The sequence below is a fragment of the Lytechinus pictus genome, chromosome 18 (genome assembly GCF_037042905.1).
Source record: "Lytechinus pictus isolate F3 Inbred chromosome 18, Lp3.0, whole genome shotgun sequence".
Classification (NCBI taxonomy): Eukaryota; Metazoa; Echinodermata; class Echinoidea; order Temnopleuroida; family Toxopneustidae; genus Lytechinus; species Lytechinus pictus.
In genome coordinates this window covers 11,193,470-11,208,879 of record NC_087262.1, presented here as the reverse complement: position 1 = coordinate 11,208,879, position 15,410 = coordinate 11,193,470, and the positions used below count along the sequence as shown (strand labels likewise).

The window sequence follows — 15,410 nt, the reverse complement described above, 5'->3', positions numbered from 1 at the left end:
ATTCTAATTTCTTTTAATACCCCAATATTTTTTTGCATCCCAAAGGCTTCTGAATTTCCCAAAATTTTGAAAATTTGGGGGATGGAAATTCCTAAATGGCAACGCTGGCTTTGGGTATACCGCAAAGAAAATTTAACAATATTTATATATTTTATGCAGTAATTTGTACAACGCGCTGTTTATAAGTTAATTTTATCGCTCAATCAATCAACTGATTCTGAGTTCAGCAGCTAGGCGCTAGGCTAGCTCGATCAGAAAAGCCCTCTATCGGCAAAATACATTACATTAATTATCCGTGAAAATGGCTGCCAAGTTGGAACTTCAGAGAGTACAAATTTTGTGCTCTTGCAGTGCACGCTCTTCCATCACGCAACTTTATTTTTGCAAACACTGCTTGAAATTAAGATGCGGAAAATGTGTTTCCCACGAGGTGAGTATCTCATTTATTTTGCAATAGGGAGAGTATCAAATGACCAGATGGAAACGCCCGCAGCTCAGCAGCAAACAGCTGCATCCACAAAAAAATTAGTGTGGTCCCACTTATTGAAAAATAAAGAGGGTCGTTACAATCTACGCAACTTAATCAAATTATTCAAAGATTAATCATGAATTTCTTTAAATTCCTCAAAAATTTATATTGATATTGTTCCTTGAGAGTTTCTTTGTGTAGACTACCCAAAATAGTGTAAAAATGATTGTTGTGAGCAACGACTGCAAGTTGAAAAATAGGCCTACGCCGTTTCAGAGGAATTTAACATTTTCTGAATTTTCTCAGACTCTGTCCTAGTTACACAGACAGAAGAGGTGCTATTGCAGTTTCAAGCAAATTTCCCTACCAGAAATTGTTCACAAAACTCAGTCATGGCAAGCCTCTCAGTCACATTTCGATGTCGCTTTTCGGCTTTTCCGAATATCGCAATCAGGAGGAACGACTATCGCATTCGGCTTCAATCTCAACATCATTGTTCAAATCCTCAGACATTGATTTGCTTGGCTTCGCTGTAATTTTGATATGGATTGAAGGTAGGGTCCAAATCATGCGAACTGCCGCAGCCAAATCTTTTGGTTTGCCAACTTCAGTCATATCAACATTTCGGCGATGCCAAATGTGATGTCTGACTTAGCCTGGCTTGAGGACTCCGTGATAATATTTTTTTTATGATCTTGATATTGTCATTTGATCGCGAAGCCTTGAATCCCCTCCAATATACATAGAATTAGAAGAGACACATGTAAACAAAGATGGATTTCCCTAGGAAATCCATCTTTGAAGATCGAAATCACAAATTTTTTTTATTTTACTAATCTATACACCTTCATACGCCTAATGCGTATGAATGTGCAAAAAATATCTTAACAAAAAGGTTAAAAATGAGAGGTTTCTTACCAGACCGATCTCGTGTAGATCCCTCGATCTATTCGTATACACCGCACATACAATAGGCTTGACCATTGAACCGCTTATGTATGACGTACCTTCGATTAACGATGTTATAAAATGCCGTTTTAAAGAACAGTTTATAGATAAAAAGTATTATTTAACAAATGATAAAATCTAATACGTGATTATAAATAATTATTATTATTATAATAATTATTTTTAATCGAGTTTCAAATTTCATTATTTGTTAAATAATAATTTTTATCTATAAATTGTTCAAATGGGCATTTTGTAACATTGCTTTTCGAAGCTACGTACATGTACGTCATAAGGGGGGGTGCATTTGTAGAAAGTCAGCACCTGCGGTAACACACAAATGCACACAGTGATTGTGACAAGTCTGTTGCAGGGTGAACTGTTGGTTTATTTCCATTTGGTCCAATGCCACTTCATCCAATTGCCAACTGGTCTACCATCAGTTCGTCCGATATTAACATGGTCTACTTGCCATTTCGTCGACTTACCATTTCGTCTAATAACCAGTTGGTCCTAAATCCATTAAGTCCATATACATGTACCATTTGGTCTAATTAGACCAAGTGTTAATTGGGCAAAATGAATGAAAATAAAACAAATACTAGACCAACTGGTTATGAGACAAAATGGTCATAGACGAACTGGTGATTAGATAAAGTGATGATTGGACCAAATGGTTGTAAGACAAAATGTTGATGGACGGAATGGCATTAGACTAAATGAAGGTACATGTAGACCATGAGGTGAGTAGACGAGTTGGCAGTGGACGAATTGGCAATTTACCGAAATGTCTAGTGATTTTTTTTTTTTTCTTTTAGTTACAAACTTCTAATGTACATGAAGCTAAACATTTCAGTCTATGGAGGGAGAGGATACCGTGAAGCTAGACAAAGTCTCTGTGGATCATATCCTGACCAAAATAGACTGATTTTCAGTCTACGCAACAACTTTCTTGCACTATTAAAGTAAAATGAAAAACCACTGCCTGTCTTTATTTCATTCATGAGACTACTAGGCCCTACTCACTTCTGCTCTGGAGTTGTTTTAATTTGCCTTTTTTTATTTTTCACATTCATACTGTAATATAATATATAGATCTAATCGTGCCCAATAGAACGAGGATTTACCCTTGTAAAGAATAAAGATTATTGAACTTTAAGATGCAATAATATAATGACATGATAAAATGTTTACATGTAGTATGAAGTATCTTCCAACACTTCACTTGTCTTTGATATCCACACATGTAATCCCAGGTGGATTCCCACTACTGCCCAAACTGTCTTGAGAACATGCCATCGGCTGAGGCCAAGTCCAAGAAGAACCGCTGCGGGAACTGTCTGGACTGCCCCTGCTGCCAGCACACCCTGTCCCATCGGGCCACCAGCGTGGCCGTTCCAGACCCCAGAGATCCCACCAAGACCACCACCAAGAAGGCCTATTACCTGGCCTGCGGACTGTGCAGGTGGAGCTCCAGGGATGCTGGGATGCCGGATAAAGATTCTGGTAAGCTTCGGGTTGCATGTCCTCTTCAAGGTGTATTGCCTACGTGCTTTCATTTATTTTGTCAATTGGTGCTACATGTGGAAGCAAAAAGGCAGCCTGGAGAAATTGCAGTGTAATTTCCATTGCCCCCTATGTAGGAGAATGAAACCCTTGAAACCAGCTGAATCCATATCAAAGAGAAAAATCAAAGAAACATATTGTTGAAAGTTTGAGAAAGATAGAATGAATAATAAGAAAGTTATGAGCATTTGAATATTGAGATCACTAATGCCATGTAGATCCTCCTATTGGCAATGCGACCAAGATCTGTGATGTCACACACGTACAACTCCCTCATTACCCTAGTACTTATTTCACTTATATTCTCACTTTTATAGAGTCTATCACAAGGTGAGGTGTTCTCTTTATGAGAGGACAAGTACAGAGGTTTCACAACATTATATCATTGATGAATCGTTTGTCATATGATTAGAATGAGCAAAAAGAGATGTTTTGGGGTATATTTTCAATGTCCAAAAGGGGAGAGTTGTTCATCTGTGACATCATAGATCTTGGTCGCATTGCCAATGGGAGGATCTCCATAGCATTAGTGATCTCGATATTCAAATGCTCATAACTCTTCTATTGCTAGTCCTATTTTACTCAAACTTTTGTTGATTTTATTCTTTGATTTGTCTGCTTTCACAAAAGCTAGTTTGCTCCAAGAGTTTCATTCTCCTTTAAATGGATCTCGACTATTTACATGTGTATGTACGTAGCATGTGTATTTGAGTGGTATGATTTAAGTCTTGTTCAGCTTAATGTTGAATATATCATTAATGCTGAAAACCAGTTTTCAAGTGGTGGGGCATACCAATTTTCTCTAGTGATATCGAAATTGCCCATTTGAACTCACTATTTTGTCTTATTTTAATTCCAGGGATGTTTTTTTTTTTTCGGGGGGGGGGGGGGGTCCAAGGAAGAAAAATGAAGTACATGTGAATATCATCCCCTCGAACTATGTCACCCTTTCTTTTTTTCTCTCAGTGATAAGTGATATTGACTTGCAAAAATCTGTGGATACTGTAATTCCAACTCTTTCCTTTTTTTTCAAAAATGATTCATTGTGTTTCTTTCAACTTCGAGATGAAAATTATGTGCATTCTGTATTCTTCTCTTCCTTACCACTAGCAAGTGGACCTTGGTTGGAGCCTGAGAACACTGGAGCAAGAAGGGTAAGCTTGTTGTGATCTTAAAAGACGTCTAACTGTGAGTTCAGGGCCCCATCTTACAAAGTGTTACGATTGATCCAATCAACCTCAACTGTATGGAAATCCATCGATGTCATATCTTTTCTCCAGGAAACCTGCACAATATCCTTTGTAAACAAAGAGAAGCACACTGAATTTTCACCCCCAAAAAATGAATGTATGAATAACCAGCATATCAAGAAATATTTTGAACTAACATGCTTTTCAGATGTTGACGGTTTTGGCTTTCCATAGTTGAGGTTGATTGGATCAATTGCAACTCTTTGTAAGACGGGGCCCAGATTTGGTTCAAGGGCTAGTTTATCCAGCTTGACCAGTGACTAGCTCAACTTCCAGTAAATGGAGTTACTGGAACTTACAGCTGGTCATCAAACTAATACATCCTAGATCCACTGCACCAGGGTCCAAGTCGAAGGTGACACGACACTTGCTCCTGCGACAATTCCTTCGGGCTTTACATTGTCTAAGATGTAGGGTTGGGGTTGCTATCTAGGGTTTTATTGTAGGTTTAGGGTTGGGTTTAGAATAGGGTATAGTGTTAAATCCAGGGTTGAAGTTGAAGATTCCATTAGTGTGGAATTTGCAGCGGAGCAATTTTCACTGGAGCAAATGGCGTGGAACCAATTGAAAGGCTCATAAAAGTTCAACATGGACCTTGGTGCGTCGGATTAAACCGACTGTTCAGTTCAGTGTTTGCCAGAAAACAGAATGTGAACATTGTTTGGCATTTATTGATAGGAATGATATAGGGCAGTTCCATAAAATAACCTTTTGTACATCCGACCCCCCATTTTTCTCAAGTTTTACTTCACTTCATAAACTGACCAAGTCATGGTCATTTGACGGCAGTATAGACTGTCATAACTAGAAATCACAGACTAAAAATGTCCCTGAAGGTCTCACAGACATGGGGTCGGACTACATATTTATTATGGAATTGCCCTTTATCAACTTATCATAAATGGTAAAAGTCAAATCCCAAAATATCCAATATCAAATTGCCAATTATGCAATATCGAGTTGCCAAATATGCAATATCGAATTCCCAAATATGCAAATTTGAATTCCCACATATGTCATATTTAATTCCCATATATGCACCATCAAACATCGCAAACGAACATCAAGCACATGTCGTCAATCGAGCACATTTGCTAGATTTTGGCGATCTAGAGCTAGGACTATTCTGCCATATGATGTTGCAATGGTCAGATATACAGATATTTTTTCCAGTAGCAGGAGTGTAAAATTTTTGACTGGAAAAGTGGCCTTCTGCTCTGTCCTCCTTTGCTGCAAATTGCAGGAGGTCCCTGTGGAAGGAAAAAATTCCTGAACTTTCTGTTGCCATCAGGGCATCCAAGGGCTTTCAGGTTGCCGATGACATCCGAGAAACCGCCTATTTCCAGCCCTGTAGAATTCCTTAATTCTTATTCAATATTGGGAGCATATCCACAGTGTCAATGGCCATGTGTAAAAAAACACACACAATTTTCCCTCACAGATCAATGATTTGTCAGACTACTACCACCAGCTGGCCAAGCAGGAGAAGATGGAGAGGGAGCATAAGAAGTTCACCAGGAGACGAGCCTACTTCCGGCTCCAGGAGAAGTACCTGTCACCAGGAGCTGGCAGGAGGAGGAGCAGTGCGCTCCTCTCATCTTTCACTGGATTGGCGTGAGTGGTTTAGAATTATGATCTATATGGGTATTTTAGCGATGCATTAGTGGTCTTTGTAATGTACCTGTGCAGTATTGGAGCGTAAAGAATGAAGTGCCGTTATTCTGACAAATTATACTGTATATTAGTAATTAGTAGTAGTAGTAGTAGAGCTTGTAGTTATGTTCATGACATGAAACTTGCCTGTGATTGAGTTCAGATATTGTGACTTTAATCACACTGAGTTAGAATTTTTGAGATGAAATACATTTGGGGAATTTTTAACTGGAAAAAATTTTTGTAGATTTTATTTCCTACTTGGAAAATAATAGTGACAACAGGATTATACTTCTCCCAGAAATCAATCACCGTGATGGTGTTCAATGTTATCAAAATCCCCTTTTCCAGTTTTCAGGTCACCAAATCCTCTGAAATGTCCCGTATGTAGGGCACAAATTCTTGGACTTGCCCATACATGTGTTTGAATACACAGAGCCTCTTGGTCGAGCAGATTTTTACACTGAAATGGTTACTCTGTTGAAAAAAGGGGGAAAATAAGTGGATTTTTATATTATATACGGTGGTCATAGATCACTTATCACGTTATGCCATCATCACTTCATATGATCAATTTTCGTTGTCGACATGCTACTTGCATGTAGCTCATTATGACGTCATCAAGCGTAGTTGTGCTCTATGCTGTGCATCTCATTGCTTTCATTGTTGTACGCATTGTATATTTCATGCATTCGCGCACGCGCTCTAAACTGTTGAATAAGCTCTCATATTCAATAGCAAATTTTGTACAGGAGCCTATGGGATATTCGTCGGATTTTGGTCCTTTTTAGGGATATGCTCTAATACTGCACGGGCAATTGATGCAGACCAAAAGCGTTTTTTAATGCATCGCTTGAACACTCTAGAAAGATGATAATTTTTTTTATTCTCTTCATCAGTCTGAAAAACGAGCAAGCAGACATCATTCCTGTGGATCCTTCTGTGGCATCCGAAGAAGTAGACGCACTTCCAAACAAGATACTCACGCAGCCGGTTGTGTTGGAGAAGAGTAAGTATATGGTTTATACCCGCAAGGAAAATAAGACACAATGGGAGCTTTGAGCTATAGTCAGAAGATGTATAAAATTTGGATGAGATTTTCTCCATTGAAACCTTATTCACATGCTGAAACATGTATTTATATGTGATTCATGAATGGCTTCGTTAATGTCATCTTCAAGCAAATTTCTGGCAAAGTGCTTCTGCTTGCACGACTGGTGATCCTTTCTTTTGCTTAATCAGATACCTCAACATTTCCCTGTTGTAATTCAATTCAGTTTGGAACATTTCGTAATGAAATTTAAACATTTTTCTCTTTCGGCAGCCAGTTATTGCAATGAGGATTTTTTACATGTGATTTTGCAAATTCAATACATCAATTTTCTTGTCTTGTTTCTAGATATTGTAAACCACATTGTGTGAATGCATTTTAATAGTTTATATAATTCATTCCAAGAATTTTACATACTCTTTTTGTATTTTCTCAAAATCTATTCCTTCAATGTTGTATTTTTGTGTAATATGATGGCAGTGAATTTTCTATAATTTTTATTAACTCTCTACGAATAACAAAATTTTTTATGTACTGTGGCTGCCAGACCGAGAAGTTGTAACGTAGTCTTCACTCTAGACATGGTGTAATTGGTGAAAGTGTCAAATTTGAGTCTGTGCTTGCAGACTAATCATATCTATCGAGTCAATAGTCCCACATAAAATTGTAACTAACAAACACATTCATGAAACACCCTTGAGAGGATATTTCCAACATTTATCAATGAATACTTTGATAATTTTTTTCTCTCTCTCTACATTATCATAAAATATCACACAATAAATATATATATTTATTTCATTCTCCCAAGTTTGCACAATCAAACAGCGACTACAGCACCCAGATCTTAACTGTGTGGCCGTAGAACAGATGTATCCGAGGCACAAGCATCTGCTCATTAAACGTTCTCAGAGATGTAGGGTGAGTATACAAAAAATACAATATACATGTACTGCATTACTTAAATTTTAATCAAGGTCGTCTAAAGGAAAATATGGATAAATTTTTGCAATTATTTTCAAGGCAGAAGTTTGCTTTTCTGAAGTGTGGAAAATCAAGTTACACGTGTACATTAATTTGTATTTTCTTCTTCAGGTCTGTTTGCAAATGGTATTATTTAAGAAAATGGCCTTCGGTAGGAATGTTTGAACATCATGCGATCAAAGAGATTCATCAGCATTTTACATAGAGAAAGCTTTTCATGTATCATATAGCAATTTTCAGGCTCATTTGGAAAGGCCAAAACTGGATAATTTTTTTTCTAATTGTCAATAACAAGTGAGGCTTGAAAAAAAGAGAAAAAAAATCATACCAAGTAAGGTTGCATTATTTGACATTTTGAGAGCAAAATAGATGTGGCCCAATAAAGATATGAATTCTGAAAAAAAAATATGGTGTACTCATTTTCCTCTGTTGAGCATTTTGGCGAAAATCTCTGGGAACTTGTAAAGTTAAGAGCTGTGATAGGTTCAAATCAATATCAATCTGTGTTTGATCTAAAGTTCTCAACTCTTATTAAACTCTTAATTTAGTTTAGATTGATCTATTTTCTATTCTTTCTTTTTTTAGGAATGTGAACATAACCTGAGCAAACCAGAGTTTAACCCATCTTCAATCAAGTTTAAGATACAGCTAGTTGCCATGTAAGATATTTTTTTTGCAAGTCTGTGCTATTCATTTTGACAATTTTATCAAAACTCTACTTGAAGATACAATGTAGATCAGTGCATGCCTCGTATGCACATTATGCAGGGGCCGCGGAACGGTTTTCAAAGTGGGGGGGGGGGCTGACCATGCATAAAAACACAATCATATGGTCATTTTTTCCGCGGCCCCTGTTATGTATACACATATTTTATGACTTGATGTCAAATGCAGATCGATTGGCTGACTGAATAGCTGTCTGAATAGGCAAGGACATGATATTGCAATTTTCAAGATTGTTGAGGTAGATCAGCCAAATTTTGTCTCAAGTTGACCAGATTGCCAAGAGCTTTAACCCTTTGAACCCAATAGACTGGTATTCCGGCCTCACAGTGAGATTGCAAATACCCAAGAGGGAGGAATGCCAGTCCAAAGCCATGTGACTTGACAAACATGGGTTCTAAATGTCAGGTGATCTTTAAAAATGATGTCCTCTTTCTAGTACATTTAGGGATGTTCAGTCGATAATTTCAGTCAAGATTAGTATTGATTTTGGAAGATTGTAGCTTATCCCCGGCCAAAATATGTATTCTACCGAGGAGGCTCATGTGACATGTGCGGCAATATGCGGCGAGTCATCTGCTGGCTGGGTGAAGCTATTCGTAAATCTTTGAGGATAAAACACACACTAATGATGATATTTTGTCTGTAGACTAGGGCTACAAGAAGCTAATCAACTTCAGCCGGGCCAGGTACCAGCCGGGGGAAGATGTCACTGGGGCTCGAAGCATGGGATTTTGTGAATGTGGGAGATATGTTCAAATAATTCAGGGTATGGTTCACGACCGCCCAAATAATTCAGGGGTCAAAGCATTATCTTTGTGCAGATTCTGTTGTAGTTGAAATGAATCCGTAATATCCACTTCTCTCTCGTAGCCAACACATCCCTGATGTACGTATCTTCCTGGTACCCAACCTGCACTACGGCAAGGAGAGTATCGTCACCCTGATGGTCAGTAACCCTCATGAGAAGAAAATGGCTGTCCGGTTCGGAGGTTTGAATCCAAAGGACTGCGACGACACACAGGCTACTGCCCAGGTTTGTTGATCATATATTGTTGGTATTATACCAAAAGGCACAAACTCGTTTGATTTTGTACGATAATAGTGCCCCTCTGGTATAACACTGATGTGCTATTGAACTAAGAACTAAGACGCATGGCGAAAGGTCCTTCTCCTACAGTGCCCCCACCCTTCGGAACTCCCTCTCCAGTACTCTACGATCACAAAATAATCCTGGACTTTTCAAATCACAACTTAAAACATGTCTCTTTAATGAAGCATTCAAATAGACCTTTCCCTATACTTATGCCATGTGTATTTGATTGATGTTAATGTTTAAGTGTTATTTTAAGTAATTCCTGCTTTTATTTCTTATGTTGTATAATTTTATTTCTGTAAAGTGCATTGAGAGTCATTGCAGGTCTGAAATGCGCTATATAAGAATTTCATTATTATTATTACCTAATTCCATATGTTTTATCCCCGTCAAAGTGATATCTTTTCAGTTTTTTTTTTGTAATGCCTTTTTAAAAAAAATTAGGAAAGAACTGGACATCTGCAAATTGGAAATACCAGTTTTTGCAAGAAGACAACACTACATTCACGTGGATTGGGTATGGGTTAGGGCGTCCATGGACTACACTCGTTTGGTTAACTTTGTACAATACCTGGCAGCTCATGTATATCCAAAGTCTAAATACTGTATGTTGCTGCAACAAATTTTTTATCGCCATGAGTGAAGTATTTCTTTATTTTCTATATTGTGTGTTGGATTATATGCCTAATGAAATATTATTGGAAGGAATCAGAAAAGAAAAAAAAATGGCTCTACATTTTGTCTGATCAAAATGATAGACGATACTCCAATTCAGGTCACTGTAGAATTGAAGCTTTAGTCAGGCTTTTGTAAAATATCAGCCATTTTTTTTTCTCTTTTCTGATTGTATGAAATGTTCGTTAGGTCATCCCACCTGAAGATGAGCTAGTGCTTGGACCCAAGGACCCAACAGCTGAATTTGATGACAATATGGCTGACATTCAAAATGATAGTTTTAATGACAACTCTGAGTAAGTGAACTATTTACCATATTAATGTGTGTTCAGTGAGAAATGGTGATCACCAGTGGGAAATTTAATGCAAAGCATATTGTAGAGTCACTAACCATAATACAGTCTTTGTTACATTAAAACAAAATGCGAATGAACAAGTATGAAAGGACATCCAAACATTAGAAATTCAGGACCAAAAAGAGGAAAAGCAAAAACAAGGATGCATAAGAGTGTTCACTTTTAAAACTTAATGTCCAGTCTACCCCAACATATTATACTGTAAACATTTACATGTTTCAGCAAGTGCTGAAACGACCTAGTTTCTGGGATAGGTAGTCATAGAAGTAGTCCACATTGTAGCTCGTGCTTTTCGATTGCAATCCAAACATTAGAAATTCAGGGCCCAAAAAGAGGAAAAGCAAAAACAAGGATGGATAAGAGCAACTTTCAAAATTTAGTCTACCCCAACAAAATATTTTAAACATGTAAGCAAGTGCTGAAATGATCTAGTTTCTAATATAGGTACCAGTAGTCATAGAAGTAGTTCACATTGTAGCTTTTTTTTTTTTAACCATTTTGGCATTTTATTGATACGAATCACTTTTAAGCAGTTTGTATTTGGACAAAAAATTAGGAATTATCAATAGGATTCTGCAAGATTTAATCTTTTTAAAGAATAAATACATGTACACAACTTGCATTGTCTTTTTCTTGCAGCAAATCCAATCTGCTGAAGGCGCAATGAGAATCGAGAAGAAAATAGAAAGCAATTTTTTAATCAGATTTTTGGAAGATTCAAGAGATGTATATTATAAGTTTTGATGTTTCAGGAAGGCTATTCCACAAAGTGGGGCACGTGTAAGCAAAGGATCTATCCCCCAAGAATTTAAACCTTTGGGAATTACTGTACAATATGTTGATGAGCATAGTTTTGTTAGGTTGAACTGTGATGGTGTGGGCACCTACACCAGTTGTCTTTTCATTCCTTGATGCCTATTTCAGTCAGATACTATCTTCAACCAAACTTGCTCTGTGGATAATGTAAATTCACTCCTAATTTTCTACTCAATAGATATGCAATGCCTTAATGTAGAGGTGTTGTGGCTCAGTGGATAAGTCTCCGGACTTGAACCACAAGGTCTGGGGTTCAAACCCCACTGCAGCACTCGCATCCTTTGGCAAGGCGTTTATCTGCATTTGCCACTCTCCACCCAGGTGTAGTAAAGGCATACCCAGTAGGAAGGAATTCCTTGAGTGCTCCAGCGTCCGATCAGGATAGCCATGCTAAAGCCGGGGTAATCGTAAGCAGTGCTTAGAAGTATTTGTATTAAGCACTATATAGATGTTGCATATTATTATTATTGATGCCCACTTCTCGCACTTTACCTATTTCAGTCTGATCACCATCTTCAACACCAGTTGTTGCTGGCTGGCTAACCTTAATTTGATTAATTTCTTATTTTTCTACTCCGTAGATATGTGCAATTTCGCAAAGCCCACAAGCTTGGTGTGCTCTTCAAGGTCATTCCACAAAGAGCAACTGGCAATGTGATGGTAAGTTGACCTTCATGCTATAGTCGCACCAATGTTACCGACTCTAATTCAACCAATCGTTTCTCATTGGCAGAATTGTAATGAAGATTATTTGCTACGAAAATATGACAGGGGTCTGCAAGTATGAAGAGGTACTAAAATGTACAAATTCATGGCTGAGAAGAGGAAAGGAAATAAGTTGGGTGGAGAGAATTGTTTTGTATGAATACTTTGAATATTTTATGTAAATTTACATAACTGTAAATGGCTAAAATGCATACTCTTGTGTGCACTACAATGAGTAGCCTTCATGTTGAAGAGCTTTATATTTGGGTTTATGTCACCGCAAAACCAACATTAAGTTGCCCAAATGAATTTTGAGATTTTCATTGAGCTTGAAAATGCACATTCTAAGCTTTAAAATGTTATATAATTTTGTAAAATTGATCAACAATAACCATCACATGTTCGGGATTCACTCAATTTTGCAATCTTAGTGAAAATTCTAAGCAGTCCGCAAAATGGTGTTGAAGAATCTTTTGTGTCTTGTCTTTTTTTTATTCAAATTTACAACTCCAAATATTGGCAAAATGGCATGTTCGCAAAATTTATTCATAATTTTTTCTTTTATTTTTGACACTTGTCTTTCTCCATAGATTGTGTTTGATCTGAAGTACCTGTACAAGAACACTGCCCCAGCGCTCAACAGCTCCCAGGATGAGTCCAGCTATCCTCCGGCCATCTGGCTAGAACACGAGGTGACCATCGATCTCGGTCCTCTGGTCAGCGAATAGAAGACTTAGAGTCCAGTGGGGTGTTCCAGGAAACTTAAGTGTACATTCAATTAAAAATCCTTTGGAGTTGTTTTTGGTTCAGTTGCAACTCGACATTCTTCCAACGCCCCATTGTGGTTGATCGGCAATTGAATATTCAGTTTCTTGCAACGCTCCATAGAGGAGCTTCAAATGGTTTGTGTAGCTTATAAAAATCACATTTTATTTCTCATCTTTGTGTAGTATATAATCCCTTGTCCCATTGGTCGGATAAAGCAAGAATGCTGCCCGTTGCTCAGCAGTTCCTAGCTAGAACATGAGGTCACCAACGATCTCAGTCCTCTCGTCAGCGAATAGAAGAATGAGAGTCCAGTGGGTCATTGCAAGAAATTTATGATCTATGGCGAATTAATCGCGCATGTAATTGCTTTGATTAAATGCAAATTTGAATTCGTCTTGCGTTCAATTACATCTCATCTTTCAATGAAAGCCCCATTACATTTGTTTGGCAATTGAGTGTTAAGTTTACTTGTGACGCCACATAGGGGGCTTCAAGTAGATAAGTGCTACGAATCGCTTTAATATCCCAATTTTGGTGTAGTATTCAATGCCTTCCCCCATTGCTTGGATAATACAAGAATAGCGTTCATCAGTTCCCAGGTTCGGACAAGCTATTCTTCGGCTTTCTGGCTGGAACACAAGTTGCCAATGAAGTTACCATTGGCACCGGTAAGGTTGACCACTCAAAATTTTTTGACTGGTACTGGATGCATTAAATAAAGCTTTCATTGTATATTGTGCTTGTAAAATAAAGGCATCACATCTTGCCAGTTGTATATGATAGGTATGTGACAATTATGATAGTAAAAATGTATATAATATAACTACATCATGTTTCTAATATTTATTTTTCTGTGCCGGCAACTTAACTATACCCACACTTGTAGCTGTATGTGCAACAATATTCTCTCAGTGACCTTTACAAAGCTTATGTATAAACTGAGGGACATTGCAATGCAAGAATATTGCAATCAATTTCATGACGCTTTTCGTTCTCACAATCAATTACAAACTCGCAATTCATTAATATGCAAGTTAATAATATTAGGTCTGAGGATCAATCACAATATTTTAATTGATATGAATGTATTTATGAAATATGAATAAATTAGTATGATTTAGATTAATATATTAATCATAAATATTTACAATGATTTTTGCAAGTATGTAAATTTCTTGCAACATCTTGCAACATCTGCATAAGTGTCGCTCAAATTTTATACTTTACACACAATTCTTCACAATAAATCTACATGTGGGTTGCCGTACGGCGAGTCGAAAACAGCCATTTAATTCATTTCTATTCAAATCACCTATATGTAGCTGGTACAAAAAATGTTAAAACAGCTATTTTCGACTCGCCGTACGACTGCCGTAGTGGAAATTTTACTGCGCCATTATAGTTCATGTGGAATCATTAATTTGGGACTTTTCCGTCAGGAACGCAATATGTAATGTCATCATTACCAACATTTGTTGTATGCAGTGATTGTTTTTGAACAATTTCTGAATGGCTATATACCCAAAGTTACCAAAGGTTTCTCAAAGAAGTGTATGATGATGTCTATGTCTCTTGACTGTGATTTGCAGTATATCATGATGTGCTAAAAGCGTAAAGTGTTGTCCATGTGTGGTTTTTTTTTTTGCAAAAGATAATGAGGGTGATTTATGGGCTGTGTGTTTGGAAACCAAGTTATAATGATTTGTCCTTTCTTTTGAGTTCTTTTAGTTTATAAATAATGACATCCTTTTGTCATGATTTTGTGAATCTATGATATATTATACACAAATGAATAATTGAAATTAATTTTGATTTGTAGCTGTTTCTTTTGTTAGGGGAAATTTTTGAAAACCTATCCATTATTACACATTGACAATGCAAAACGTTTTTTTTTTTTAAAGAAAGAAAAAGAAAATATGAAATTTTATTTCAGTTCATTGGTTTGCTAAATTCGAGAAACTTATAGTTATGAATTTAAAAAATGTAGTTTCCGTTGTACCATGATACAAAAGCCATTTATAGTCAGTTTATTTTATCATGTACACTACGATAAGTCCAATTATAAATGTGCGCTTTTGGCAAAGGATGCTAAATTCATACTTCATTGAAGTGCGATAATACAAGAAATCTGCATAGTCCATGGTGCAATTGAAACCACCTATGTGAATTCTGGGCTACTAAGGTTTCATTTATTCATATTCATATAAAATCATGATTACAATATGTACACATATTTCCATTCCAGAGAATATGGTTTGTTCGGATAGAAGAAATTGTTTAGCGTATTATTGCATGTGAAAGCATCTTGTCCTCTATGTAAGAAATAATAAAAAGTAGCAGTAAATATGGA

The 15,410-nt window shown here is 37.0% G+C and overlaps 1 protein-coding gene across 3 annotated transcripts; it reads left to right on the top strand.

Annotated features, from left to right (window-relative positions):
* The first annotated feature begins 277 nt into the window (after positions 1-277).
* On the top strand, positions 278-15,410 carry LOC129282018 (dynactin subunit 4-like). 3 transcript variants are annotated; one of them, XM_064113178.1, is made up of 12 exons: positions 278-430; positions 2,674-2,923; positions 4,094-4,137; positions 5,675-5,847; positions 6,786-6,895; positions 7,749-7,858; positions 8,507-8,580; positions 9,518-9,680; positions 10,605-10,711; positions 12,169-12,247; positions 12,883-12,984; positions 13,321-15,410. In XM_064113178.1, exons 1-12 carry the CDS (start codon positions 302-304, stop codon positions 13,354-13,356), a joined length of 1,377 nt encoding a protein of 458 aa, XP_063969248.1. In that variant the 5' UTR covers positions 278-301; the 3' UTR covers positions 13,357-15,410. The 3 variants fall into 3 exon arrangements, with proteins under 3 accessions (XP_063969248.1, XP_054773924.2, XP_063969249.1); XM_064113179.1 differs by lacking the exon at positions 278-430 and adding an exon at positions 772-964 and having other exon boundaries at positions 2,625-2,923; XM_054917949.2 differs by lacking the exon at positions 13,321-15,410 and having other exon boundaries at positions 12,883-13,121.